The 23,964-nt window shown below is 38.6% G+C and overlaps 1 protein-coding gene across 1 annotated transcript in view; it reads left to right on the top strand.

The window, feature by feature from the left end:
- EYS (eyes shut homolog) overlaps window positions 1-23,964 on the top strand; it is an 836,985-nt gene that overhangs the window by 585,135 nt on the left and 227,886 nt on the right. Inside the window, exon 34 of the mRNA XM_032185496.1 lies at window positions 5,284-5,396. Within this exon, the coding sequence (XP_032041387.1) occupies window positions 5,284-5,396 (113 nt within the window). The remainder of the gene's footprint in view (window positions 1-5,283; window positions 5,397-23,964) is intronic.

Consider the following 23,964-nt stretch of genomic DNA (forward strand, 5'->3'; position numbering starts at 1 on the left):
AAAGTATTTTGATATTACTTTAGAGAAATCCATTACATTCAAAATACACAAATATCAAGGTAAGAGAAATGGGTAGGAGCTGTCTGAATGTTTGTTTTGGGGAGAAGGAAATCATGTTATTAAAATATTCACTGATAATGGTGCTTGGGGGAATGTGCAGATAAATGTTTATTCCCAAGCCAAGCTATTAATTTTCTGTTCAGTGTGCAAAATGGATCATAGGTTGCCATAGTGAATTTTCCCCATACTAACCTGATACTCAGAGTCTTGAATGAGCTTAGCAAGGAACAGGAGCTGCCATAAATGTGAAGGCTGTATTGTGTCTGACCTTTCCTTTTATTGGTTTCTTTTGTTTCCTCTGTGTTGTTTTTTTTGTTTGTTTGTTTGTTTGTTTTTTTCTTTTGCTTTCTTTATGTTTTGTTTGTTTGCTTGTTTGTTTTTATAATCTAAAGAATAAGGATTTTTGTCAAAAAACTTAGATGGTGTGACTGGAACAATCGTGATTATGCTTTTGTGAAACTTCATAAAAATTTAGGAGAGAGAAGAAGAGTTCTAAAAAGAGCTCTTTATGCAGCCAATATTCAAACATTGTTCAATTTTTCAGTTTTGTTTTAGGCAATGTTATGGGTCCCATGTCGTTTTCCTTCCAGAAGTGTGTAACTTTATGTCTTTGCTCATACTAAATTCTCAACAGTTCCTGCATCCCATTAATTTGAAAGTGTTTTTTATTTACTGTTTATAAAAGGAAAAAAAAGAATAACAAGCATCTCTTACAAAAAGTAGAAAGTGAAATGTAATAGGACAATACACAGCCAAAGATCACCCACTATTACTTGTCATGGTGGTGGCTGCAAAAGCAAACTGCCAAGCATAATGCTTGGCAGTCCATCACACTTATTTCCTTGCCAAAGTGACTGGCAAAGGAAGGAGAGAGATTGTCCATAATCCATATCAATAGTCTGTGTCAGCTAAATCAAATCAAATAATGCTGTTCTTTTAATATCTGAAGCACATCTGTGAGGAGAGGAATGTCCACATCCAGTCCCTGTGTGGGGCTGTTCTCTCCTTTGGTAACCTCAGTGCTGTGCTCTAACATTTTAGGCTGCACCTTAACGTACTGTGTTCAGTTTTGGGTCCCTCAGTACAAGAAGAACATCAAGGCCCAGGAGGATGTCCAGAGAAGGGCTACAAAGCTGGTGAAGGGCCTGGAACACAAGTCCTGTGAGGAGTGGCTGAGGGAATTGGGGTTGTTTTTTTTTTTCTGGAGAACAGGAGGCTCAGGCGAGACCTTATTGCTCTCTACAGCTGCCTGAAAGGAAGATGTGGGGAGCTGGGGGTCAGCCCCTTCTCACAGGTAACTAGTGATAGGACTAGAGGGAATGGCCTCGAGTTGTGCCAGGGGAGGTTTAGGTTGGAAAAGAGGAGACATTTCTTCTCAGAAAGAGCAGTCAGGCACTGGAACAGGTTGCCCATGGAGGTGGTGAAGTCTCTGTCCCTGGGGGCGTTCAAGGAAAGGTTGGACATGGTGCTTAGGGACATGGTTTAGTGGGTGATAATTGGTAGGGGTATGGTTGGGCCGGATGATATTGGAAGTCTTTTCCAACCCTAATGATTCTGTAAAAATTGAGCTGCATGGAGAGTCTGTGCTCCCCACTACAGCCCCCGAGTTCAGCTGTGGTCAGATCCCACCTTAAAGCCTTGCCTAACTTCACACCTGGTCAGTGTGTTAATGTCTGTCTTGTGAAGCCATACATAGCACCCCTTAAACCTTTGCTGCTACAGAAGTAAGCAGCTAGCTCTTAAGGAACTTCTTTGAGCCTGTGCTGTGCAATGGAAAGGCCGCGCGTTTTGTTCCTTGTGTGCTGCCTGGCACAAAGTGTTACTTTTCACAGTGCCTGACCAGTGCAGGGGAAAGTTGCTTGCCTTGCTCCAGCCATGTTATCCTTACACAGTGCATCCCTCTTCGGGGAGGGAGAGCCCTGCCCTTCCCCGAGAGCTCCTGCTGGGAGCAGCTTTGGGAAGCAGCAGGCAGGAAGCCCATGGGAGGGACAGAGGCTGGGGCAAACCTGAGGGGAACCTGAAGTTCACCTGAAGGGTGGAGGTTACTCTCAGCCATCATGTAGAAGTGACAGCAAAAAGGGAATTTTCCTTCGGGCCCAGAAGCAGCCGTGTGTGTCTTGAACACAGAGCACTGGTGGATTCACTCAGATTGTTCAAAAGCAAGACTAGGGGAAAGGACCATCCATGCAAGGACAGAGTGGGGAGGGGAGATTTATCTATTTAATATACCTTACCCAGCATGTCACAGATCTACTGAAGTGATTGCCATGTTCTAATTTAGTATTATGTGTTCTAGTAAAACCTGGTCTTAAAACCAGTCAGTCTTTTAAAAATCTGTTTTTCTATATGAAGAAAAGGTCAGGCCTCAAGACTCTGGAGAAAGCAAGAAGCCATCACAATATGAAACATGTTTTATTGACTGGTAAGGAACAAGGCAAATGTTCAGGCTAGAGGCCATCATTTATTTTTTTTTATGACCTCTAATAATAAAAAAAAAAGAGGGAAGATTCTCTCGGAAAAATCTCTTTCCATGAACTTAACTAATTTTTAACCCCATTTAGTCCTACAGCACTCACAACATCCTATGGCGGAGTTCCACAGTTTAATTTTGAGTTTTGTGAAAAGTACACCCTCTAGCTTGCTTTCATCATGGCACTGATTTATGTAATTTCTTGTCCTTTTGATCCTGTACTGTAAGAAACTGTGAAAGCTCTTCTTTATTCATCTGCACACTACCCTGTTCTAACTCTCCTTGATGGTGGGTTTTCCTGTGTAAAGATTCCTGATCTATATAGTCAACTTTCTGTTCAGAAACTCACACATACTGTGATCCTTATGGTTTTTGCATATTGTGAAATTCTGCTAGATCTCTTCTCAGGATTTTGTTTTTGCTATCCTGAGTAACTTAGCAAACGCTGAGCCACTTGTGAATAAGCTGAAGAGCACAGACCCTAATACAGATTGCTTGGAGACTTTCCAGGACCTCTCCATACTGAGAAAGTTCACTATTTATTCCCAATTCTTGCTGCTTCTATTTTAACCGTTCTCTTAGTTTATTGAAGGCTTTCCTTGCTATCCAAGGGTGACTGAGTTACCTTAGACTCCTTTAGCATAGAAACTTGTTAAAAGCCTTTTGGAAATCAAAGACTATGTGCCAAGGCATCCTTTTCCTAATGTTCAGTGTTCCTCTTGAGAGTTACAATTTTATTTTTCAGAAACCAGCTAGGCTATTTCTCAGTAAATTATGTTCCTATATGTACCTACTGATGCTGTTCTTTGATGTGTGCTTAAATGGTTTGTATGGAATGGAACAGGGACTTACTGGCCTGTAGTTTCTTCTTGCATTCCCCAGCTTGGTCCCCCTTTCCCAAATCATACAAAGCAAAGAACAACCAACCAACCAGCCAAGCAGCAAACCAAACAAAAAGAAACCCAACAACCAACTAAACAAAAATCCCCAAAATTCACATCTTCCATTCCTGTGGTTTGGATGCCATTTGAAGTGATGACCATAGTAATTTTGCTGACCACATGTTCAGCAATTCCCATTACAACTTTTGGTCAAACGCTGTTTGGTGTTTCTTCTTTGCTACTGTTCGCTTTGTTAATTTTTAATTTTAAGTCTGTTTCTAGCGATGTTTCAAATTGAAACAGATCTCCCACTAAAAAGAGTTTCTGGCATGGGAACTTACCAGAGATCCTCTATGTTAATTTTTTATTTGGAGAGCTCATTTATATTTCCTTTTAGAACCCTATCTCTTTGAATACTCCCTTTATACTTTGATGGTGTATTAGTCCTACCTTTCTGGCAGGCTTCCCATTCCTGCTGGGTTTTAAAAAGCATTTAGTGCTCATCATTATGCTTTTAGAAAGTTGTTACTAAAGATCTTTTATTTTTCTTTATCTGGCCTGCTTTATTGGGTTTTCACTACCAACATTTGTATTATTTTCTATTTTCCTTTGTTTGGACTTCAACTTCTAAAGGATATCTTCTTAGCCATTATAAATATTTTTTAGCTTGCTATTTAAACACCTCAGATTTGTGGGGCTCCAAAGTCTTTTACCTTCTTCTTATTGTTTTTGTTTGTTTGTTTGTTTGTTTTTTGTGTGTGTTTTTTTTAAGTCTCTGATAGCTTGTGTAAAGTATTCATATGCATGGGCTTTGCCCTTTTGGATGTTCATTTGAATGTGCTTTAAGAAAATCCCTTTATTTTTATATAGTGCACTTGTATGAAATTATTACCTCAGTGACTTCTTTTACATCTGTAGGTATCTAAACCTGACTTTAGGAACGAGTCCTCTGCAGTGCTAAGGAACAAGCCAAGACTTGCTTCTTATCATTTCTTATCTCACTTAGGTGGCTCAGGTCATGCCCTCTTCCACTGTTACAGTATTTTCATCTTGAGTAGTCTCTCAGGTCCCTATCAGAATGTGGCATTGTCTTTCATCATCATGGACAGTCCTAGCAGTACTTTTTTTCCTGTTTTGGTATAAAATGTAAATCCACAGACATGAAATTTATTACAAACCTATGGACTCTTACCTGTTGTATGGCCCCAGAAGCAAGTAAACGTGACCTGGTATGACTAGGAAACAGTCCCAGTAGCGTGGCCCAGTCCATAAACTCTCAGTAGCAACATTTGGGGTGGATTGCTTAAGCATTATAACATCTGTCAGCACACTGTGTCAGTGTTACTTGTTTAGGTGGCTAGATATGCATACCAATTTATCGTGTGGGGTATTTTCAGTGCCCCTAGTGTGATTCCCATTCTTAGTAGGTCCTTAGGCAGCTTTGAATCATGATTAATGGTACTAGATATCTTTTGAGCAGGGAAGTAGTAAACTTAAAAGTAGATTTTTCAAAGCTTCCTTGTTTGCTATTCCCTATGTCCTGTGTTCATCTATAAAAAATAAGCACCTGATTAAAATTAGACAAGTCCACATTTTGCTGAGGTCTCACGGTGCCTATGGTGCTGTCTGTATGTCCAAAATTCTATGAGTATATTTTAAAAAGTCAGTTCTGCTTATTTTGCTGTCACTTCTTTTCACATTGAGTGTTATTTGATAGAATTTCATTATGAGGAAAAAAAAAAGGAGACCAGGAGGGTTCTTCAGCAGTAGGCTTAAAGTATATTAAAAATCTTTCACAGCAACATAATGCTTTTGAAAACTGATTACAAAGACAACAAGCATAAGAGCTGTGTGCATTTTTCTCTTTTGTAGATACCTGGACCTGTCTACAATTTCACTGGCTGTATACAAGTCATAGAAATCAATAATGTGGGACCTTTCAACATCTCTAATGCTGTGAGAAGAAATAATATTGACAATTGCAGGTAAACTACCCTCTGTGCCTATTCAAGTCAGAAGAAACTGTGTTGATTTTGCTTTCTTCCTTAAGTGGTGTGACCATTCTAGATAATTTCTACAATGATCAGAGAAAAAAAAAATATTATATAGATGGATATTGTGCTTTCTTGCTTGCTTCTTAACCCTTTTCATTATGGAAGATGCTTTTTCAGAATAATTCAATTAAACTTGACAGCTTATTTAGAGTGAGCTTTCACCCGCTGGCTGCTGAAACATAAGACCAATGAGATCTGCTTTGTCCAATCTGTGTCTGTAACATCTACAGGGATCTGGGCAGGAAGGAGAAGGTTTCTAAGCAAATTCAATTTAGTTCCTTTTTAATCTTAAGTAATTTAGAATACTATATTATCTGTTATATTATAATCTATAGAATTATAAGCCAAGATGTATTGCAGTTTGTATTGATTTTGATACTTTTCTTCATGTTTAGTCAATTGGAGTAGAATATGGCTGATGCTGTAGAGCATCAATAAAAAAGATTTCTTTATTTGAATCAGAACTCAGTGACCAGAACCAGAACTTGCTGGGGGTCACCCAGCTGGAAAGCAGCTCTGCAGAAAAGGACGTAGGAGTCCTGGCAGACACCAAGCTGAACATGAGTCAGCAGTGTGCCCTTGCCACTAGGAAGGTTAATGGTATTCTTGGCTGCATTAGGCAAGGTATTGCCAGCATGCCGGGAGAAGTGATCCTTCCCCTCTACTCAGCATTGGTGAGGCTGCACCTGGAGTGCTGTGTCCAGTTTGGGGCCTTGCAGTGCAAGAGAGACATGGGCATACTGGGAAGAGTCCACTGTAGGGCCACACAGATGCTGAAGGCACTATGAGGAAAGGCTGAGCAAGCTGGGGCTGTTCAGGCTGGAGAAGAGGAGGCTAAGAGAGGATCTTACCCATGTCTGTAAATATCTGAAGGGAGAATGCAAAGAAGACTGAGCCAGGATCTGTTCAGTGGTGCCCTGTGCCAGGACAAGAGGCAACAGGCACAAACTGGAACACAGGAGGTGCCATCTGAACATCAGGAAACCCTTCTGTACTGTGTGGGTGACTGAGCGCTGGCACAGGTTGCCCAGAGAAATTGTGGAGTCTCCTCCTTGGAGGTATTCAGAAGCTGTCTGGGCACAATGCTGGTTAATGTGCTCCAGGGGACCCTGCCTGAGCAGGGAGGTGGGACCAGATGATCTCCAGAGGTCCCTTCCAACCTCAACCATTCTGTGATCCTCTGACTGCAGTCTAGGGCCTGTTTCTTGCAAATACTTGCTGTGAATATATAACAAATTAGGTGAGTAAAAAAAATCATAGTTTGTAGATGAAGTTTGAAAATAGTTTTATGCATAAAAGGATGCTGGAAAGGAAGCTGGGCCTACTGAGTCACCTATCCTGGACAATGTGTTTCTTTTCCCTCCCTGCTTGTTCCAGAATGCTGCAGATGAGCCTAACAGTGTCCAGCCCCATGCAGCCCACACAGAGCTGGTTCCATCCTGGTCTGAATTGCAGCTCTTCCAGTCTGTGAACACCTGGGAAGATGAATTCATAGCCTGAATTTCCCTGCGTGGTGTGGTTGTCCCATAGGAGCAGACTGCAGGGAAGCCTGGCAAGCATACTCCTGTCTAATTCTCTGCCCTGTGACAAATGGATTTTGTATCTGCCCACATATGGCAGCTTGCATTGTCCCTTGCTCTTCACTTTAGGTATACACAGTGTGCATCCTGACTGCCACCAATCTTAACACATAAATTCTGCTTCCCAGAAGGTGTCCAGAAAGCCCTGCTACCATTCTCTTTTTGCAGGATGGGCCTCCTGGGAAGAGATGTTTTTCTTGAGAAGGAAGGGGAAAGTGCTTGAAGAAAGTTACTTAAATAGGGCAATACTTGTTGCAAATATGAGAAACTGGTGAATGCTACAAATCCTGGTGTAGTTACACAGGATTTGCAGAATTCATATGGTTCTGTTGATGCAATATTGCTACACTTGGAGCTGCCTGGCAGTAACAGAGTACTCTATAATGTGACAGACAAAGCACTCCAATTTCCTCGGGTAATAACATCCCTGTATTTGTCTTCCAGTGGCACTGAGTGTTTCTGTTCTTGCTGTAGTCATTTTTCTTTCATTGATCTTCTATCTATCATTGCCCATTTTTAGATTTTTACTCATTTTGAATGCCCCTGCTTTTGCAAACTTAGCCACACTCTCATCCATTTAACCTACTGGAGTTTTTACTTCTTGGTGCCCCCACAGCACGGACTGCTTCATTATTGTGGTGTAGAAGGTCAGCCAAAGGGAGACATGCAGAAACTTCCTAAAGTGGATGGGCTTGTGAGTAAATTTTAAGCTTATGAATTTTTAATGGGTTTGAAATTTACTTAAATGTTCTGCCATTTTTTTTTAACTAGATCTATTTGAATTTTAAAATACCAAAAGGTTGAGCTAATATGTGCACAGAATATTGAGAGCTTTCAAAAACAACTTTTAGATACAGTTCATTAACCTTTTCAAAACTATTGGCATCACTACTTCAGCAGTGTTGATGCTTTTCATAGGATATTATATACTTTATTGTTTATCTCAGGAGATTAATGCAATTTACATTACTTTAAAAAAAATAAGAATTAAGAAATGTAAAAAGTGAAGCCATAACTTTAATTTCACTGGCATATATATCTGACTACCTGCTTTCTAAAGTACCCAAAATATACAGGGCAAGAATGCTGTTTGGTCTTCCAGCTTTTCTTTTTTAATGCAAATGTCATATACTGCAAAGGAGGGAGAACTATTTTAACTTGGTAGAACTAAATGGAGATGGGGGCGACATGACAATTTCCTTTTATGTAATTTCAGAAGGTGCTAAATTCTGCTTAAATTCAAGAGGATGATTGGTAAAGGCAGCACTGGGCTATTGGAAATGATCAAAGACCTTAAAACGTGCAGTAATCCTGATCATTCTATAAAATGTACCATTTCTGGATATGTGCAGAAGCACCAAGGTTTCAAGAGTGAGGCTGTAACACGGTTAATCTTCAGGGTCACAGCCCAGATCCTTCTCCTCAGCACAGGTCTCAACACAGCACCAGAAGAGCTATCATTCCACAAACTGGGTGTCAGTGAAAGGCTGGAGATGGTGCAGATCAATTTGATCTGTAATAGATGAGTGAGGATTTCTTCTCAGTTTGGGGATATTTGATTTCTTCCCAGACGTGGATTCCACCTCAGTCTGGGGATATTTGAATCACAGTCCACAATTTAGAAAGGGAAGCAGTGCCCAGGGCTAGTGAGAGAAAACAAAGCTAGTGGTTGTACTTCTCAAGGGAAAACAGTTAAGGTTTGTGCTCCCCAAATGACATAATTCATTACAATATCAAAAAGGGCTTGGCCTTCTAAAGGAGCTCTGGATATGAGTTAATTTTTAGTAGGGAAGGCCATGGATTAAGAGAAGGACGAGAACTTGAAGCGCTGGTGCTATGGAGTAGATCTAGGGAACCTCCTGCTCTGCTGAAAGGGGTCATTTCACAACGCTGTGGAAAAGAGCGAGCTTGACACAGTTTGGTCTCAAATCCTTTGTGTTCAGCAAAGTTTCTGGGCTGGGATGGAATAGCCGCTAGAGATCAAGTTATGGAGCATTAGTGCAGACAGTTGGCAGGTTATGCATTATTCTGAGATTGGCCTGCAGAACAAGCATACCCTTTGTTTCTCAGCTGAACCAGTAAGGGGGGTGCTGTGGTCATTCTGCTCTGAATTCCTCAAGTAGCATGCAGACTGCTCATGCTCCTTGGTTTCCAGTAGTGCAGACTCCTCTTCCATCTTGCTGTAGCATAGAACCTCTCCTGGAAAGAGTCCAGCGGAGGGCCACAAAATGATATGGGGCCTGGAGCATCTTCCCTATGAGGAATGGCTGAGGGACCTGGGTCTGTTCAGCCTGGAGAAAAGAAGACTGAGAGGGGATCTCATCAATGTGTATAAATACCAGAGGTGTGGGAGACAGGGCAACCTCTTCTCAGTGGTTTGTGGAGACAGGACAAGGGCCACAAAATGGAGCACAGGAAGTTCCACACCAACATGCAAAAGAACTTCTTAACGGTGAGGGTGACGGAGCACTGGGACAGGCTGCCCAGGGAGGTTGTGGAGTCTCCTTCTCTGGAGATATTCAAGGCCCGTCTGGACACCTGCTCTAAGAAACCTGCTTTGGCAGGGGGGTTGGACCCAATGATCTCTCGAGGTCCCTTCCAACCCCTACAGTTCAGTGATTCTGTGAGAACAGAGAAAGGAAACGTGGGAACCTGCTGCCAACACAGCCTGTTACAGCCCAGAGTTCGCCACAGCACATGGTACCATGGGGAGCAGCGAACAGCTGCGAGGGATGGATTGCACTGAGAGCTCATCAGAGCTCCCTTCCATAAGATGTAACTGAGGTGAATTAGGAAATGGCAGAATAATGGTATGGGCAGGAGAATGAACGTAAGCTTGACTCTCCTGAGAGCACATTTGCAGCCCTAAAAGTCCTCTGAGCTATGTGCTTTTGCTTTCAGGAAAGGTTATAATAGAACCATATCAATTAGCAAAGGTCAGCCTCCAATAGGTAGTTTTCCAGAATTACAGTAGACGATGTACTTATCTAAATCTTAGCGAAGTTTATTTTAAGATTACGTTTAAACTATTCCTGTCTCAGAGCTATGAATATACGGGCAATTTTGAAAGAGATTATATAATGCCCAACAATTGAAAATAACAGATCTCTGATGAGATTCTGTTAAGAAACAAAATCTTTTTTTCTTTCCTTTTTCTGAAGCAAGTGAGGTACGTGGGATGTGTTAATGCACTATAACGGTTCTGTAAGTGTTTCAGAAAATGTTGCTGGAATAGATTTGCTGGAAAAATGATTACCACTTTCAGGTGGAGTTCAGATGACAGATATAAATGAAGCTTTGATTCCCGGTATTAAATGCTGGTGTTTACTGCAGCTCACTTCTCGTTTAGTGTCTAAGAGTTAGGAATACTTTATATTCCTGTGTTTACTGCATATAGTAAATTCAAAGGTTCCAAACAAACACACAATATATAAAACATATACATAGATATACACATACATGTATGTATATATGACAATTAGTCTTTTTTAAAAAAATAAAAATCCTAACTCAAAACAACACTGCTTGCTGCTTTCCTAAGAGGAGTCCTGATGATGAGTGTAAATGTACAAGGCTGATTTGACCTTGCAGACAGGAGCTAACTAGTTGAGTTCATCACTGCCTATAGCAGGCATTTTTGGATTTATTTTTTTTTAAGACTTTATTTTGCTGTTAATTTATCTTAAGATGTTTTTTTTTTCAGGGTAAAACTGAGCTTCATTTCAGCAAGGACTCCAATTGCTATGTGCATTTAGGGAAGAGGCTCTTGCATGTGCATTACCCAAGTTCCATTCCATCAAGAGGATTGATGGGTTTCCTAATGTATTGCAATTTTCTCAGAAGCTACACAATATATTTTGGTGTTCTCTAGATGTTTTCAGTAAGCCCTCAGTTCCACTTTATCCTTAGTTATCCACTTCCCAGCAAGTTCTAAATCCCCATCCTTATGTGAGCACTCCCCTTTCCATTCTTTAGTTTTCTGCGATACATTTAAAAACATCTCAACAGACCCCTAACAGCTCTGTGAAATTCATTCTCCTGTGCAATTCCTCATTGTGTCTCTTCCTCTGTGGAACTCCCTGCTTTTTAAGAATATTACAGAACTTTCACAACCCAATGCATCTGACACCAGCTTTCTGAGGGGGTTGATTTCCATCTTCAGAATGAATGACATACTTAGGAAAGGGGAAGGCTGGGACCACTGAAAATTCTTTTTCAGTTGGGTGTGAAAGTCAAAAAGTTACCATTTCACACCTCAAAAAGGAAAAGTGCTGCGTTGGTACCTACTGCATAAAGTCTGTAGTAAGAACCCATACAAGACTTAAGTAAGGTTAAAGGTTTTCTTCATATTAATCCATCTAAGCTGAAGAACTTAAATTCAATCAAATGTACAAGCTGGTGGCACTAAGCTCTTTTGTCTACTTACATCTTAGTTTATGAATAAGTGCAAGATGCTATGAGAAGCATTGAGCTTCTGTTACATGTATATGTGAAAAAGTGATTATTCAGACTTTAAGTTATATTCTTTCTCAGCATGAGTAGATATGTTTGTATTTTCATTAACAATTTGGAACTACGTGCTTTAACTCTGAAAAAGCAAAATGTATATAATGCTCTACAACACTGTAGAAGAAAATGATGAAGTGAGTAGTACTGATACTGAGATTTATTTAACAGGTTTTCTGTATTTTTTGTGGTTAGCACAGATTGGTCTAAAATGTTCATGAAATACAGAATTGAAGATAAAGCTTGAGAAATATTGATTTGTATTCATCACATATATGGTGCTTGATATGTTAGTAGCAATTCTGTGCAATTTTAACATAGAGAGTGATAACAAGTGTTTGTTCTTCTTTATGCATTTTTGTTACTTTTTTCTCTCTTATTTGTTGCTTTTGATGGCTGATAACCATTTTTGTGTGCTACTGATTGTTCCTTACTCTTTTTCCAGTGCCTGGTTTGCTTTTATATACTTTCATCCTCTTTGCTTGATTTGTCCTTTCTGATTACCCTCATCTTTCATTACATTTGTTTTCAATGTTTGCTTTTCCTTTGTGAGTCTTGCTGTCCTGTGCAATTTCTTTCCTATGTGGATGTGTGATTTCTGGGTATTTTTCTGTTTTACCTTTTTTTTTTTTTTTTTTTTACCTCCTTTGGCATTCTTGTTCAGATGATGACTTTTCACTGATGCAGAAGTCAATGTTGGGTGGAAAAAAGGTGGAAGAGAGAGAGAGAGAGAAGTGACAGAGCTAATCTACCTACTGCTATAAACCTCAATATCACTATAAATTCTTGTGTAAGCCTTTAGCTCAGTCTTTTGTAGAATTCTCTGGAAATTGTTTGTGCTAAATATATGCAGGTGAGATAATGTGTCTTTATAAAGATTACATTTTTCTCCTTATTTTTGGAAGAGGCATCCTCTCACCAGCATAACACAAAACTAACACCAATTTTTTTAGGCCAGCTCTCCATCCTGAAAGATTAATAGCAATTTTTGGAACTGTTTATGTTTACCTTTCTTACCTTTCTGCCACTTCAGGCACATGTGTTATACTAACAGAGGACTGTTACAGAATTCTGTGACAGTCACCGTCTGTTCGTGTGCCTGTAACGACCAAGTGTAATGAGATCTTGATTTCTGTTGGCATTGCCAGGTACCTGCATGACAGTTAATAAGACTTAAATGATAGCATGCATTTTTTCTGGCCCGTTTTTATCAGGAAGTCATTTATGAATATATATGTCAGCTTATACATGCCAAAGTATATGTCTGAGCCCCTGTGTTACTGCAAATAAATGATATCTCAATTAAATATTTTGGAAAGCAGTCTGATACAGTTGTACAGAAGGGAAATTTTGAAATGAATAAGATTAATGGATTTTTTATTATTTTTTTTTGTAAAGAAACTAACTTTCTGCTGCTGCTCATGTGCACTTCATTATTTTATTGCATTTGTTTTGTGTGCCAAAAGAAAGATTTCAGTGATGGAGAAATACTGTTTTGCTTCATGTCACATCTTTGCATCTATTTTAGTGCAGTTACATAATCTTGAATATCTCCGGTTACTGGTGAATTTTACTCTGCATGATTACTGAATTTATTAATGCTATTTGTAGCGCTTCTTTCATCCCAAATATTTAAACGCTGCATATAAATTTATCCTTTTGTACATCAGTAAAATAAAGTGCTAAGCTTTAATCAGAACACTCGTACTATAGAACTGAAGACAGTATCTTATCCAATTTGTTACAGAAATAGTTTAGGAAGGAGAAACTTGTGTTAAAGACTTCTGTCACACCAAAAAAATCTTATCAGCCTTGACTTCTTTACACTGAGTGGTAGGTTCAAAGCCACACGAATAGCTGCGATCAGCGTACAAGGCCACTGTAGCCCATCCACAGCCCATTCTTAAAATGTGGAAATGAGAGAGATTGCCTATCAGATGCCTTTTCAGTAGATCATCACATGTTCTTACACAGGAAATAAGAGAGTTAAGGAAATGACAGAGGTCCATGGGCCAGCCTGGAGTGGCTAACAAATTCTGGGAGGCATTGCAGTCTAAAGGACCACAAGGTGAACTTTCTGTAATTGGAGCTTCTTCACAATGTCAAAAGCGATCAGAATTAGAAGACTGCAAAGATAGCTTAAAAGCATTTTTGCAGTCTTCCTGACTCTCTTAGCTGTGGATTCAAGGGTAATTTGACAGGTGGAAAGGTGTAGGATTTGAGCTGTATATTTTTAGCTGCAGCAAATGAGGAGGACCCCTTTTTTGCTTTACGTCAAAGATTATAGTTTCAGGAACCCTACAGGTCGCTGCAACATTTTGGATTGCTCTAGATTAATGGCAATGTTGATTAACTTCTACCAAAGTAATCTGAATATTTTTACTTTCCTAGAAAAATCTGTCATCCATGCAGGAATGTACTTGAATATACCTAGCTTTTGAAATACAAAACCATGACAAAAATTATATTAACAAAATCCATTTTTAAGATTTATGAGACTTATTTTCTGATAAATGAATATAAATTTTTGCTGTCATGTTTCGACATGGCTTCCCCATAAAGGCAAAATAATGTTGTAAACATGAAAATGCAAGATTTTGGCTAAAACAAACAAAAGGATTGGGATGAGAACATCCCAGCTTTCTAATAAAATTGAAGCAGCTTCACAAAATAAAACCTAAATTTAAAGTCATTTTTAAAAGATTTTAAGACTTCACCATGTGTTTTTCACAGCATTAGTATTATGATTTGCGATAGCTATTGCAATACACTTTGGGAACTAATGCTTAAGGAAAATTATTTTAGTGACAGGAGACATGAAGTGGAATGGTTTGGTAGTTTCCTGAAATAATCACTTGGTTTTCTAGCCAGACAGGTATACGAACAGCAAAACCCTCTTCTACTCTTTTGGGGTAGAAAAAGTAATCTTGATTTTTTTGCTGCTTGCTAAAACTTGCAGATGGGTGCTCAATTGGTTTGGCAGAATTGTGCTTTAAAGAGAGTTCCCTGTATATGTGGTCTTAAATTTATTATGAGCAGTAGTTCTGAAAAGCCAAGTATATAACAGGAGGAATTGTCTAAAAACAATTGCGTAATAAAAGAAACTACCTTGCATGTCTTCCTTAACGGGCTGCAGTTGTACTGAGTTTTAGTGCTAGCATTTGATGCCATTCCAATTACAGGAATCTAGAAATAGAGAGAAAAAAAATGGTTTGTTATATACTCACAAATAATTACACTTCACAGCAAGTTTCCATGATTTGCAAGTTATGTGCAGACAGTGCCTCGTAATGGAGATGTAGTTGCTCTTACTATTGTACAAGACTGTACTGTGAAAAGAGGGGCATATTAGAGAGAATAAATAGGGATAAGGCCATACTGAATGGAAGAATTTGCCTACTGGAAGCCTGAATCAGTGTAAGACTTTCTCTGTGCCTTTTTGTTATCTTTGTGATTCACTTCTGAAATTGCTACAGAAGTAATAAGAAATCATGAGTTGCCTTCAACTGATAAAAAACAGATTCTCAAAAGTTTAGAAGTTCAGTTTTATTCTGGCTAGTAGCTATCTGCTGGAATCCATTCTGCATGCTTCATTGTGTCAGTGAATAGACTACAGGACTTCATGACTGATAAAGTGTTTGTGGGTTTGTAAAAATCTCATTTAAGAAAGCCAGAAGTGCCCACCAGAGAAGTACATAAGAATTAGAAAGGATAAAAAGTATATTAATAAGTTCTCAAAGAAATTGGTGATTTAAATAAAAAATGATATGCAGAAAATTATTTTAGGAATTCAGCTGTTTTTTTTTTCTAAAAGATTACTATGTTCATTATAGTGTATATGAGAGATCACACATGTTTCATGAGGAGAAACACTGGACACAGAAGTTTCTTTAGATCAGCAGAGCCCGGCCTGTTAGAACCAATGGCTGAAAGCTGTGACCAAACCCTCTGAATGGATAATGAAACAAATAGCTGTAACCGTGATGGGGGCCATCATTCCCAGGTCCTCAAATCAAAAATATCAAATAACCTGATAAAATACTTAATTATTTCTTGAAATATATAATTATTTGTTACTGTAATGCATTCTTTTTTAAATGAGTCTGTAAATCAGAAAATATCTGTATTGGCTGATTAAGATATAAACAAGTTATTATCAACAGCTAATAAATGGGCTTCTCTGGGGAGATGCTAAGCAAATTCTATTTTCTTTTTCTAGAGGGAATGGGGATTGTGTAAAGCTGTAATACTAGAAAGATACATCATCCTTCAAGGGACCTTGGTTCTAAAGTTAATAAAACAGTCTTATCCTGTAACTACTTGATTGAAGCAGAAAAACAAATACATTTACCAGTGAAAGAAACATTAATTCCCCTCCAAAATTCATATAAATATTTTATAATTACCTAATTTCTAAAAAAAAGCTAAATTGATTATAAATATTTTATGTTTTTATTTTCTGTATCTGTAACCTGCAGGACCATTTAATCGTATCCTGTCTGACTCTTGCTTTGCAGTACTGTAGATATACAGTGCATCAGTGCCCCCTGCAGCCTTGAAACATTACTATAACATAAGATTTTGATCTTTGTTCAAGTAACTATTGAGAAGAATAGCTCGACAGCTTTGAATCCTGCGGTATTCTTTTCTTTTCTCCTTCTTTCTTTAAAAGTGAAATCACAGCTCTTTGGTAGGGAGAGAATGCTTTAGAAATTTAACCTTAAAATATTGACAGATTTTTATAGGCATGTTCATTAGAAATAAATATATATATATTTATATAAATAAATATATATATATATTTATATATATTTATTTTTTTTCTGAAGAACTGCTATATAAAAAGCAGAAAGTAGAAGCATAAACAATGCATAACATACGTGTAAACTTTCCCATTTAATAGTTTACAAAACGAAACAGTCAATCAGAAGATCGCATTCCGCAGCACACAGAATGTTCACAGTATGTTGAAATCCCTGTTTAATCTTTGCAAACCTGCAATAGGTATTCATGTACACTTTGGGCAATTCACACAAGATCACGTGTGATATAAAGATAAGCCTGGGTTTTGTGTCCTCTCCTTCAGCTCATTCTCATATCCTTCTCAAGTTATTGGTAAATATATACAGAAACAATATTAGTTCTGCGTTTGAGGATTTCTTTTGAAGCTGTGAAGTTTACAGGAAGCAGTATTTTGCTGTAGCAACAGTGGAAATCTTAGGTAATTTATTTATGTATGGGAAAATAGAAGGATTTCAGTTCCTAAGACCCAGAGCTGTTAAAATTGCAAGCACTGTCAAAAAGAGTATAAACACATAATGGAATTGAACTTAAAAAAAAAAAAAAAAAAAAAAAAAAAGGAGAGAGAGAAAACAAAAGTCTGTCTCTGTGCTGTGCAGGAACGTATTAAGATGTACATGCTCCAGACCAGCTCTCTGAAGCCAGACTTCATCATTTGTCCTCTCTCCAAGCACTGTAAAATTAAAAGTCTGACAGGAGAAGATGCTACACTACTTGTACCCATCCAAGGCCCTATTGACATAACAGTGTAACCTAGCACTTCTTAACCCTCAAAAACATTCCTTATTTAAATAACCAGATGTAATATGTAATTTTTATGGCTGTAAGGAGCAATGCTGAAGGCCAAATGACATTAGCCTATTGAAAATGCAGTCATATCTTAGAATTAACTGCCTAATATATTTCATTTACATTATAAAATTGAATAAGCATTGTATGAAAATGAAGGGAAGTGATTAGACTCCTGAATTTCTGGGCACTATAAACACAAGTGTGTATCATTAACTGGCTCCAACCATTTACCAATTATTGAATCCATTTCATAACCCATTTCCTGTCCTTATTTCTTGTTTGGAAACTGCTATGCATTTTTTTCAGTGGTTCACACTGATAACAAAGCTTTTCCATTGCAGTCATGATAATGCTGTCATTATTGCTCTCCCAGTTCTAAGATTTTGCTAAACTGGAATTCCTTTCTCTTGCTAAATATGAAGTCATACCCACGCTGTGACCTTAAATAGTTCAAAGGTTTAGAAAAGATCAGTTTAGGCTGAAACATAGTAAAAGTAAGCGCTATTCTTTGCAGTAAAGTTTTGTGATTCATAACGAATGCTTTAGCATATGTTTTAAATATCTAAAAATGATTTGAGCTGTTTTTCTGTTATACAATCAAAACATACATGATTTTAAATGCAACATAGTGACCAGAAATAGGAATTTGTTTTCACTCATCAAAGTGAAAATTTTCACTCATCAAACTGATCAAAATTTGTTCAGTTCCATCTCTAGTCAATGAAGAAAGGCAGTCGCCTATCTTAGAGTGGGATGAACTGGAGATGCCTCTCTGTGTAGATATCTACTGAGGGAATCAAGATGATCAACTTATGCAAGCTCCTAAACTCTTAAATAATGTTTGATGAAGTGAATTCTATCCTAAGAGTATTATTGGCAGATGAAATGTATTCAAATATTTAGGAGGGAAAGAGCTATGTTAAAGGCTATCTAAAGTGACATTTTGATGTCTTGGATATGGAAGGAAAAAGAGGCTGAGCATGAGGTCATAAGTGTTGAACATGTTAATTACTATTTTATTAGTTCTTGTCACTGCTGTCATTCTCACTGTTACAGCATTTGTTCATTCTCAAGTAAAATGGGAATGCTCACTACAGAAAAGTGTTGTGGCTAAAATTTAAACAATTTTCCAATCATGTGAAAGAAAAATACTCGAAGATTTAACAACTTTCCCTTAGGAAAACCCCATTAATGTGAACATAACGTTGTTTAGTGTACCCTTACAGTCATTCCATATTTATGTGAGGAAGAAGGAAAAGACTTCTACCTGCACTGCCTCTTACACTGGGACACTCTAAGATACGATGCTGGAAAAAAAGAAGAAAGAAAAAAAAAGGAGGGGGGGCCTAAATTTGTTAACATTAATGGGCAGCAAATAATTGGAAATGGGGGAAAATGGGACACGAATATCCAAAACTGAACTTCTGAACTCTCAGACAGAAGCCTCCTAGTTGCCAGCTGCAATCAGTATGAGATGGTTGTAAATTTTGATAATGTCTGGACTGAACAAACAAACATGGCACATACTGAAACCTCCAGTTAATAAAGAGGCATGAGATAAAAGAACCGATTAGGCAGCTGATCACGCATATACAGAGAGACTTTAGGTTGGGAAAAATGATTTGAAAAGTGGTTCTGGAGAGAAGAGAGTGCTGAAAAATAAAGTTCCTGAAAATAAGTAGTCTTGGAAAGAAGAAGAGGTCCAGGAAAGAAAGAGGTAAAGATCCTGGCTAGAGGAAAGATTCTGGAAGTGGGGAAGATGCTGAAGTTCACAGAGGTGCATGGAGACAAATAGGGGATGCACAGAGACCATGGCCAAAACCACTCAAGACGAGTAACTGCAAGCAGAAGCTAAGCACGAAATGACATGACTTCCCACCCAAGCTTCCTAGGTCAGCAGCAGCCTCCCTGCTGGGAAGGGAAATGGAAACCTAATGAATGTGATGGCGATGAGGGAGCAAGGGAGTGTGTGAGATAATCACATAGGGGAAAAGCCCTAATCTCATCACTTATTAAGTACGCCCCCATATCCAGATCCACTGTGGATTGTTGTTTACTCTCTCACCTGTGACAGATGCATTACTGAATATAAAATCGTTTTTTCCTCATAGGAAAATACTACATAAAGGACTATAATTTTGTTTATATCTGATCTGTTACATTGTTAAATACTATTTAGGAAGCTTTTCAACAGTGTATTTTTTTACTTTATCTGTTAATACCATGCGGATTTTTGACCTGTCATACTTACACTATTCTTCCTTATGCACTGAATGGGAATGCAGCAATGTTTTAATTAAATGCCAGATTACTGATGAGTAAATGATGTTTGTATTTATGCATGCCAGCCATTCAGCACCATTAAGATATAATTAGAAATTAAATCTGGAAGAAAGGCTTAATAATACATAATAGTACTCTGCATTTTTAACTCATTCTGTACTAATAATTTCTACATACCTGTCTCATCTTGCTTCTAGGCCAGCTCTCATGGCAATTTCAGCAGTGTTTGGTGCAGAATGCCTTTTTATATTCCCATCCCTCTCTAGTCACACACTCTTTGAATAACATAATACTTTCTAGCCAGCAATCTTAATTGATATTTATAAAGCAATGTAGGCCTCCCCTCATTCTATTATGTAGGCAAGAATGATTGTCTGCACATGGGGAAACTAATACACAAAGAGATTAAGGACTCTATCTATGAAAATGACTTAGATGCCTAAGCTATTCTCATGTGACAATAGCTCAAAACAAAGTATATACTCTCAAAACTGTGTTTTGTCTGTAAAGTAATTGGGGTGCACTGAAGTTCCAGCCTACCAACGTGTGAGTTTCTGTGCATTTCTGTAAGCACCTTGATTCTCATGAGAGTTCCCCTCCTTCCTGCTAGGATCTGAGAGTGCCTCTACTTGTCCTTCAGAAGTGTATCTCACAGGGGGCAAGATCTACTAGAAGAAATAAAACTAACTTTGGTACATACCTGTTTTCCCTTCTTACTGTGATTAATGATAAGGGGGCTGTTCCAGTTTATCAGGTACTTGATCTCAGTTGTGTACTCGGCTTGATGGAGTTATTAACAGTCCACTATCAGAAATGCTATAAGTACTCCCCAAACCAATCTCTTGGTCTGTTATTGTCGGCTGAATATGAGCCAGCAGTGTGCTCAGGTGGCCAAGAAGGCCAACGGCATCCTGGCTTGTATCAGGAACAGCGTGACCAGCAGGGCTAGGGAGGTGATCGTCCCCCTGTACTCAGCTCTGGTGAGGCCGCACCTCGAGTACTGTGTTCAGTTTTGGGCCCCTCGCTACAAGAAGGACATCGAGGTGCTTGAGCGGGTGCAGAGAAGGGCGACGAAGCTGGTGAGGGGCCTGGAGAACAAGTCCTACGAGGAGCGGCTGAGGGAGCTGGGCTTGTTCAGCCTGGAGAAGAGGAGGCTCAGGGGTGACCTTATCGCTCTTTTTAGGTACCTCAAGGGAGGCTGTAGCGAGGTGGGGGTTGGCCTGTTCTCCCACGTGCCTGGTGACAGGACGAGGGGGAATGGGCTTAAGTTGAGCCAGGGGAGTTTTAGGTTAGATGTTAGGAAGAACTTCTTCACTGAAAGGGTTGTGAGGCATTGGAACAGGCTGCCCAGGGAAGTGGTGGAGTCACCATCCCTGGAAGTCTTCAAAAGACGTTTAGATGTAGAGCTTAGGGATATGGTTTAGTGGAGGGCTGTTAGCGTTAGGTTGGAGGTTGGACTCGATGACCTTGAGGTCTCTTCCAATCTAGAAATTCTGTGATTCTGTGATTCTTGCATTGAGTGAGCATCCATTTGGTTGAGTGAATTGGGTTGAATAGGAAAAGTGTTTGAATATGGTTCTCCATCCATTCGGTTAGAATATTCCTCTTGTATTTTTCCACTGTATCAATTGTGCTTTAATATACCTTTTGAAACACCTTGTTTTCTTCCTGGTGAGGCAGGGCTGTAGGCATCTGGAGAATCTTTGGTGTAGGCAAAAACCAAAGGTTTGGCTACTACATCTCTGAGAATTATAATTCGGAGGTCTTCCCTGAGTTAAATTATTACATAGGAAATCACTTGCACATCCAGGATGAAGATGTGATTCTGCTTTATCCCTCACAGATACATTGTGCAACAGTACTATGCCGTAGATAGATCTTCCATTTTGAAGTCTAAAGTATCAGTGGCATCAGTGAGCTGGAAGAAAGTGTATATCCCTTGAAGCTAGATAGAAGCTTTGGTAAACAGTAGTGATTCTGTTCTGGAATTACAATAATCTAGAAAGCTCTCACAGCTTCTCTGTTATGGGAACTCAGTCTACCTGGTAAAATTTACTCAGCCATTTAGGACTGGGACAGAGAGGTTATATTCTAATTGCAGAGCCTCTTCAGAAGGAGAAGTACAGTGCCACGTTAAAAATAATATTTTCTGATCTGCTGAGAAAAGCACTGAAGAGAGAAGGAAAGTATTTATCTTGTTCAGAAACAATAGTTTCAAGAAGAAAAAAAAAAAGTTGCAAAAAACAACAGAAAGATATCATATTTGGGCACTAAGTGCTGTGTTTTTTGTTTGTTTTTTTTTTTTTAAACAGCAGCTAAGAGATGAAATTAGGAAGAGGTTCTCTAACTGTGACTATTGACTAAATGTAGAACACAAAGCTGAAGTTCAGACAGATTTAAGATTTGCTTAAACTTCAGAAAGTTTGAGATTTGCACATTGGTCCACTCAGTGCTGAGTGGTTTTGATTGCTCTCCTTTTTCTGAATTTAATGTTTGGATGGCAGAAAGTCGAAAGGGGCTTAAAAAGGAGGATGAGGAAGCCTATGAGACAGCAAAACCGAACCAAACCAAAGATCAGTGTGAGCAATTGACAGATTCAATACTCACTTCTGCATGCAACCTTTGACATTGTTCCAGGTGAAAGAGCAAGGACTGGAATTGGTACAGAAATTCAGTTCTAGAAAAAATATTATTTGTCATGTCCTAACCTTAGGATATTTTTTTTTTATTTTTTTTTAAATATCATCTAAGGAATCCTCCCTCATCTGAGGAAGACTCACTTCAATACCTTGTTTAGGAAGGTTTTGATATTACCGTTTCAACATAAAGTGTTGCTGCAAATTGTCTGTCACATTAACTTGCATATTTCTCTGTTTTGTGGCCTATGGAATCTACATGCCTTAAAGCAAATAGTATGGGAGTATCTTTTAGTACACGTGTTTCCTTCTCTTCCATATCAGTTTCCGTACCTGACCTTTCTTCCCGTATCTGACAATGCTATGCATACTGTGCATCCTGGAGTTTGATTTTTTCTTTGGATTTGCAAACCAAGCCTTCATAAACTTCACTCTGTCAGTTAATTGCCTTTTCACATTCTTGGCTGCATTGTACGTCAAAAATATTATTTGCACTGCTAAGAGTTTGCACCGTTAAATGAGATGCTGTGTGTGCAAAAGCAGTTGCAAATGATGTTATACCAACTGAGAATTTTTAAATGGAAAGCTGTAACTACAGTATCACTGAGTTCCGCTGCCAAATGTTGTGCCTGGTAGGAGGGAAAAGCTGGGCTCATAGCCTGGAACATACCTTGAGAATTGAATTTTTCAAAGATACATGCCTGATTGTAAGTTCTCTTCATACTTTATTAGGAAAACAGACATCTAGTGTTCACAAATCAAACAAAAAAGCTGAGATTGGTGAGGAAAGATGATTCAGATATAAACTGCTGAACAAAAATAATCCCTCTCTAGTAATCTCTTCAATTTTTTTCTCACCTTAATGTGACGAGCAATTTAAGTGATTTCTCCAGTAAGGTGAGTGTGCAGTTGTACTGTTCTCTGGATTCATGGAAATCAGTGAGCTGTCATTTAGAATACTATTCTTGACATGGTTGCAAATACTGAAATAAACAGTCTGTAAAAAAGTTTTGTTTATTCTTGCAAATTACATGCAAGGTATTAGGTTTTTATTCCTGTTAAAGTTGACATTTCTCTGAAGTGCAGTTGTTTTCAGTTTCATAGGGTTTTGAAATTATATTCTACCATGCATGCTAATGCCCTTGAAAAATCTTTCTTTTGGCTACAAAATCTAAAACATTTGCTTACAATAATACTCTGTCACAGCCCAGCCAAAATGGCATGTACACACATCTCCCAAATGAAAATTGCAAATAAAAGCAGTTGCTTCCCAGGACAAATTACTTTATTGACAAGCTAAAAATACAAACTTTCTTATCACACTCATATCAGATAAGGCTAAATCCATTACTTCAGTAATAAAATGTTAAGTGCATAAGTACCAGAAGATACAGGCAGTGCAGATGTTATCATATCATTGGCACTCCCATGCCACTGCATGTCTCATCAACCTGCTTCATAGAAAAATGTCAGAGTGCTTCTGCAGACATGGCTTCCATCAACCCAATAATGAATTACTCTGGGGACAAGTCTACTCTCTTTGCAGGTCTCAGTTCGAAGTCCATTTTACAGCTGCTAAAACTAAAACTTCCTTGCTAAAACTAAACAAATAAATAAAAAATAAAATGTTTTTTTTTCTTGCATTTAGGTGGGATTTCTTGTGTTTCAGATTGTGTCCATTGTCCCATCTCCTTAGTGGCCGCCACTAAGACTCTGGCTGCATCATCTCCTCCAGCCCCCCACCACAGCTATTTATTATTGATCCCCCTGAGCTTTCCCTTTTCCAGGCTGACCAGTCCCACCTCTCTCATTCCTTCATCATCTTAGTGGCCCATCACTGGACCTGCCCTAGGAAGTGTATGTCTCTGTTCTGCTGGGGAATGTAGAACTGGACTCTAGATG

The sequence above is a fragment of the Aythya fuligula genome, chromosome 3, assembly GCF_009819795.1.
Source record: "Aythya fuligula isolate bAytFul2 chromosome 3, bAytFul2.pri, whole genome shotgun sequence".
In the NCBI taxonomy this organism is placed as follows: Eukaryota; Metazoa; Chordata; class Aves; order Anseriformes; family Anatidae; genus Aythya; species Aythya fuligula.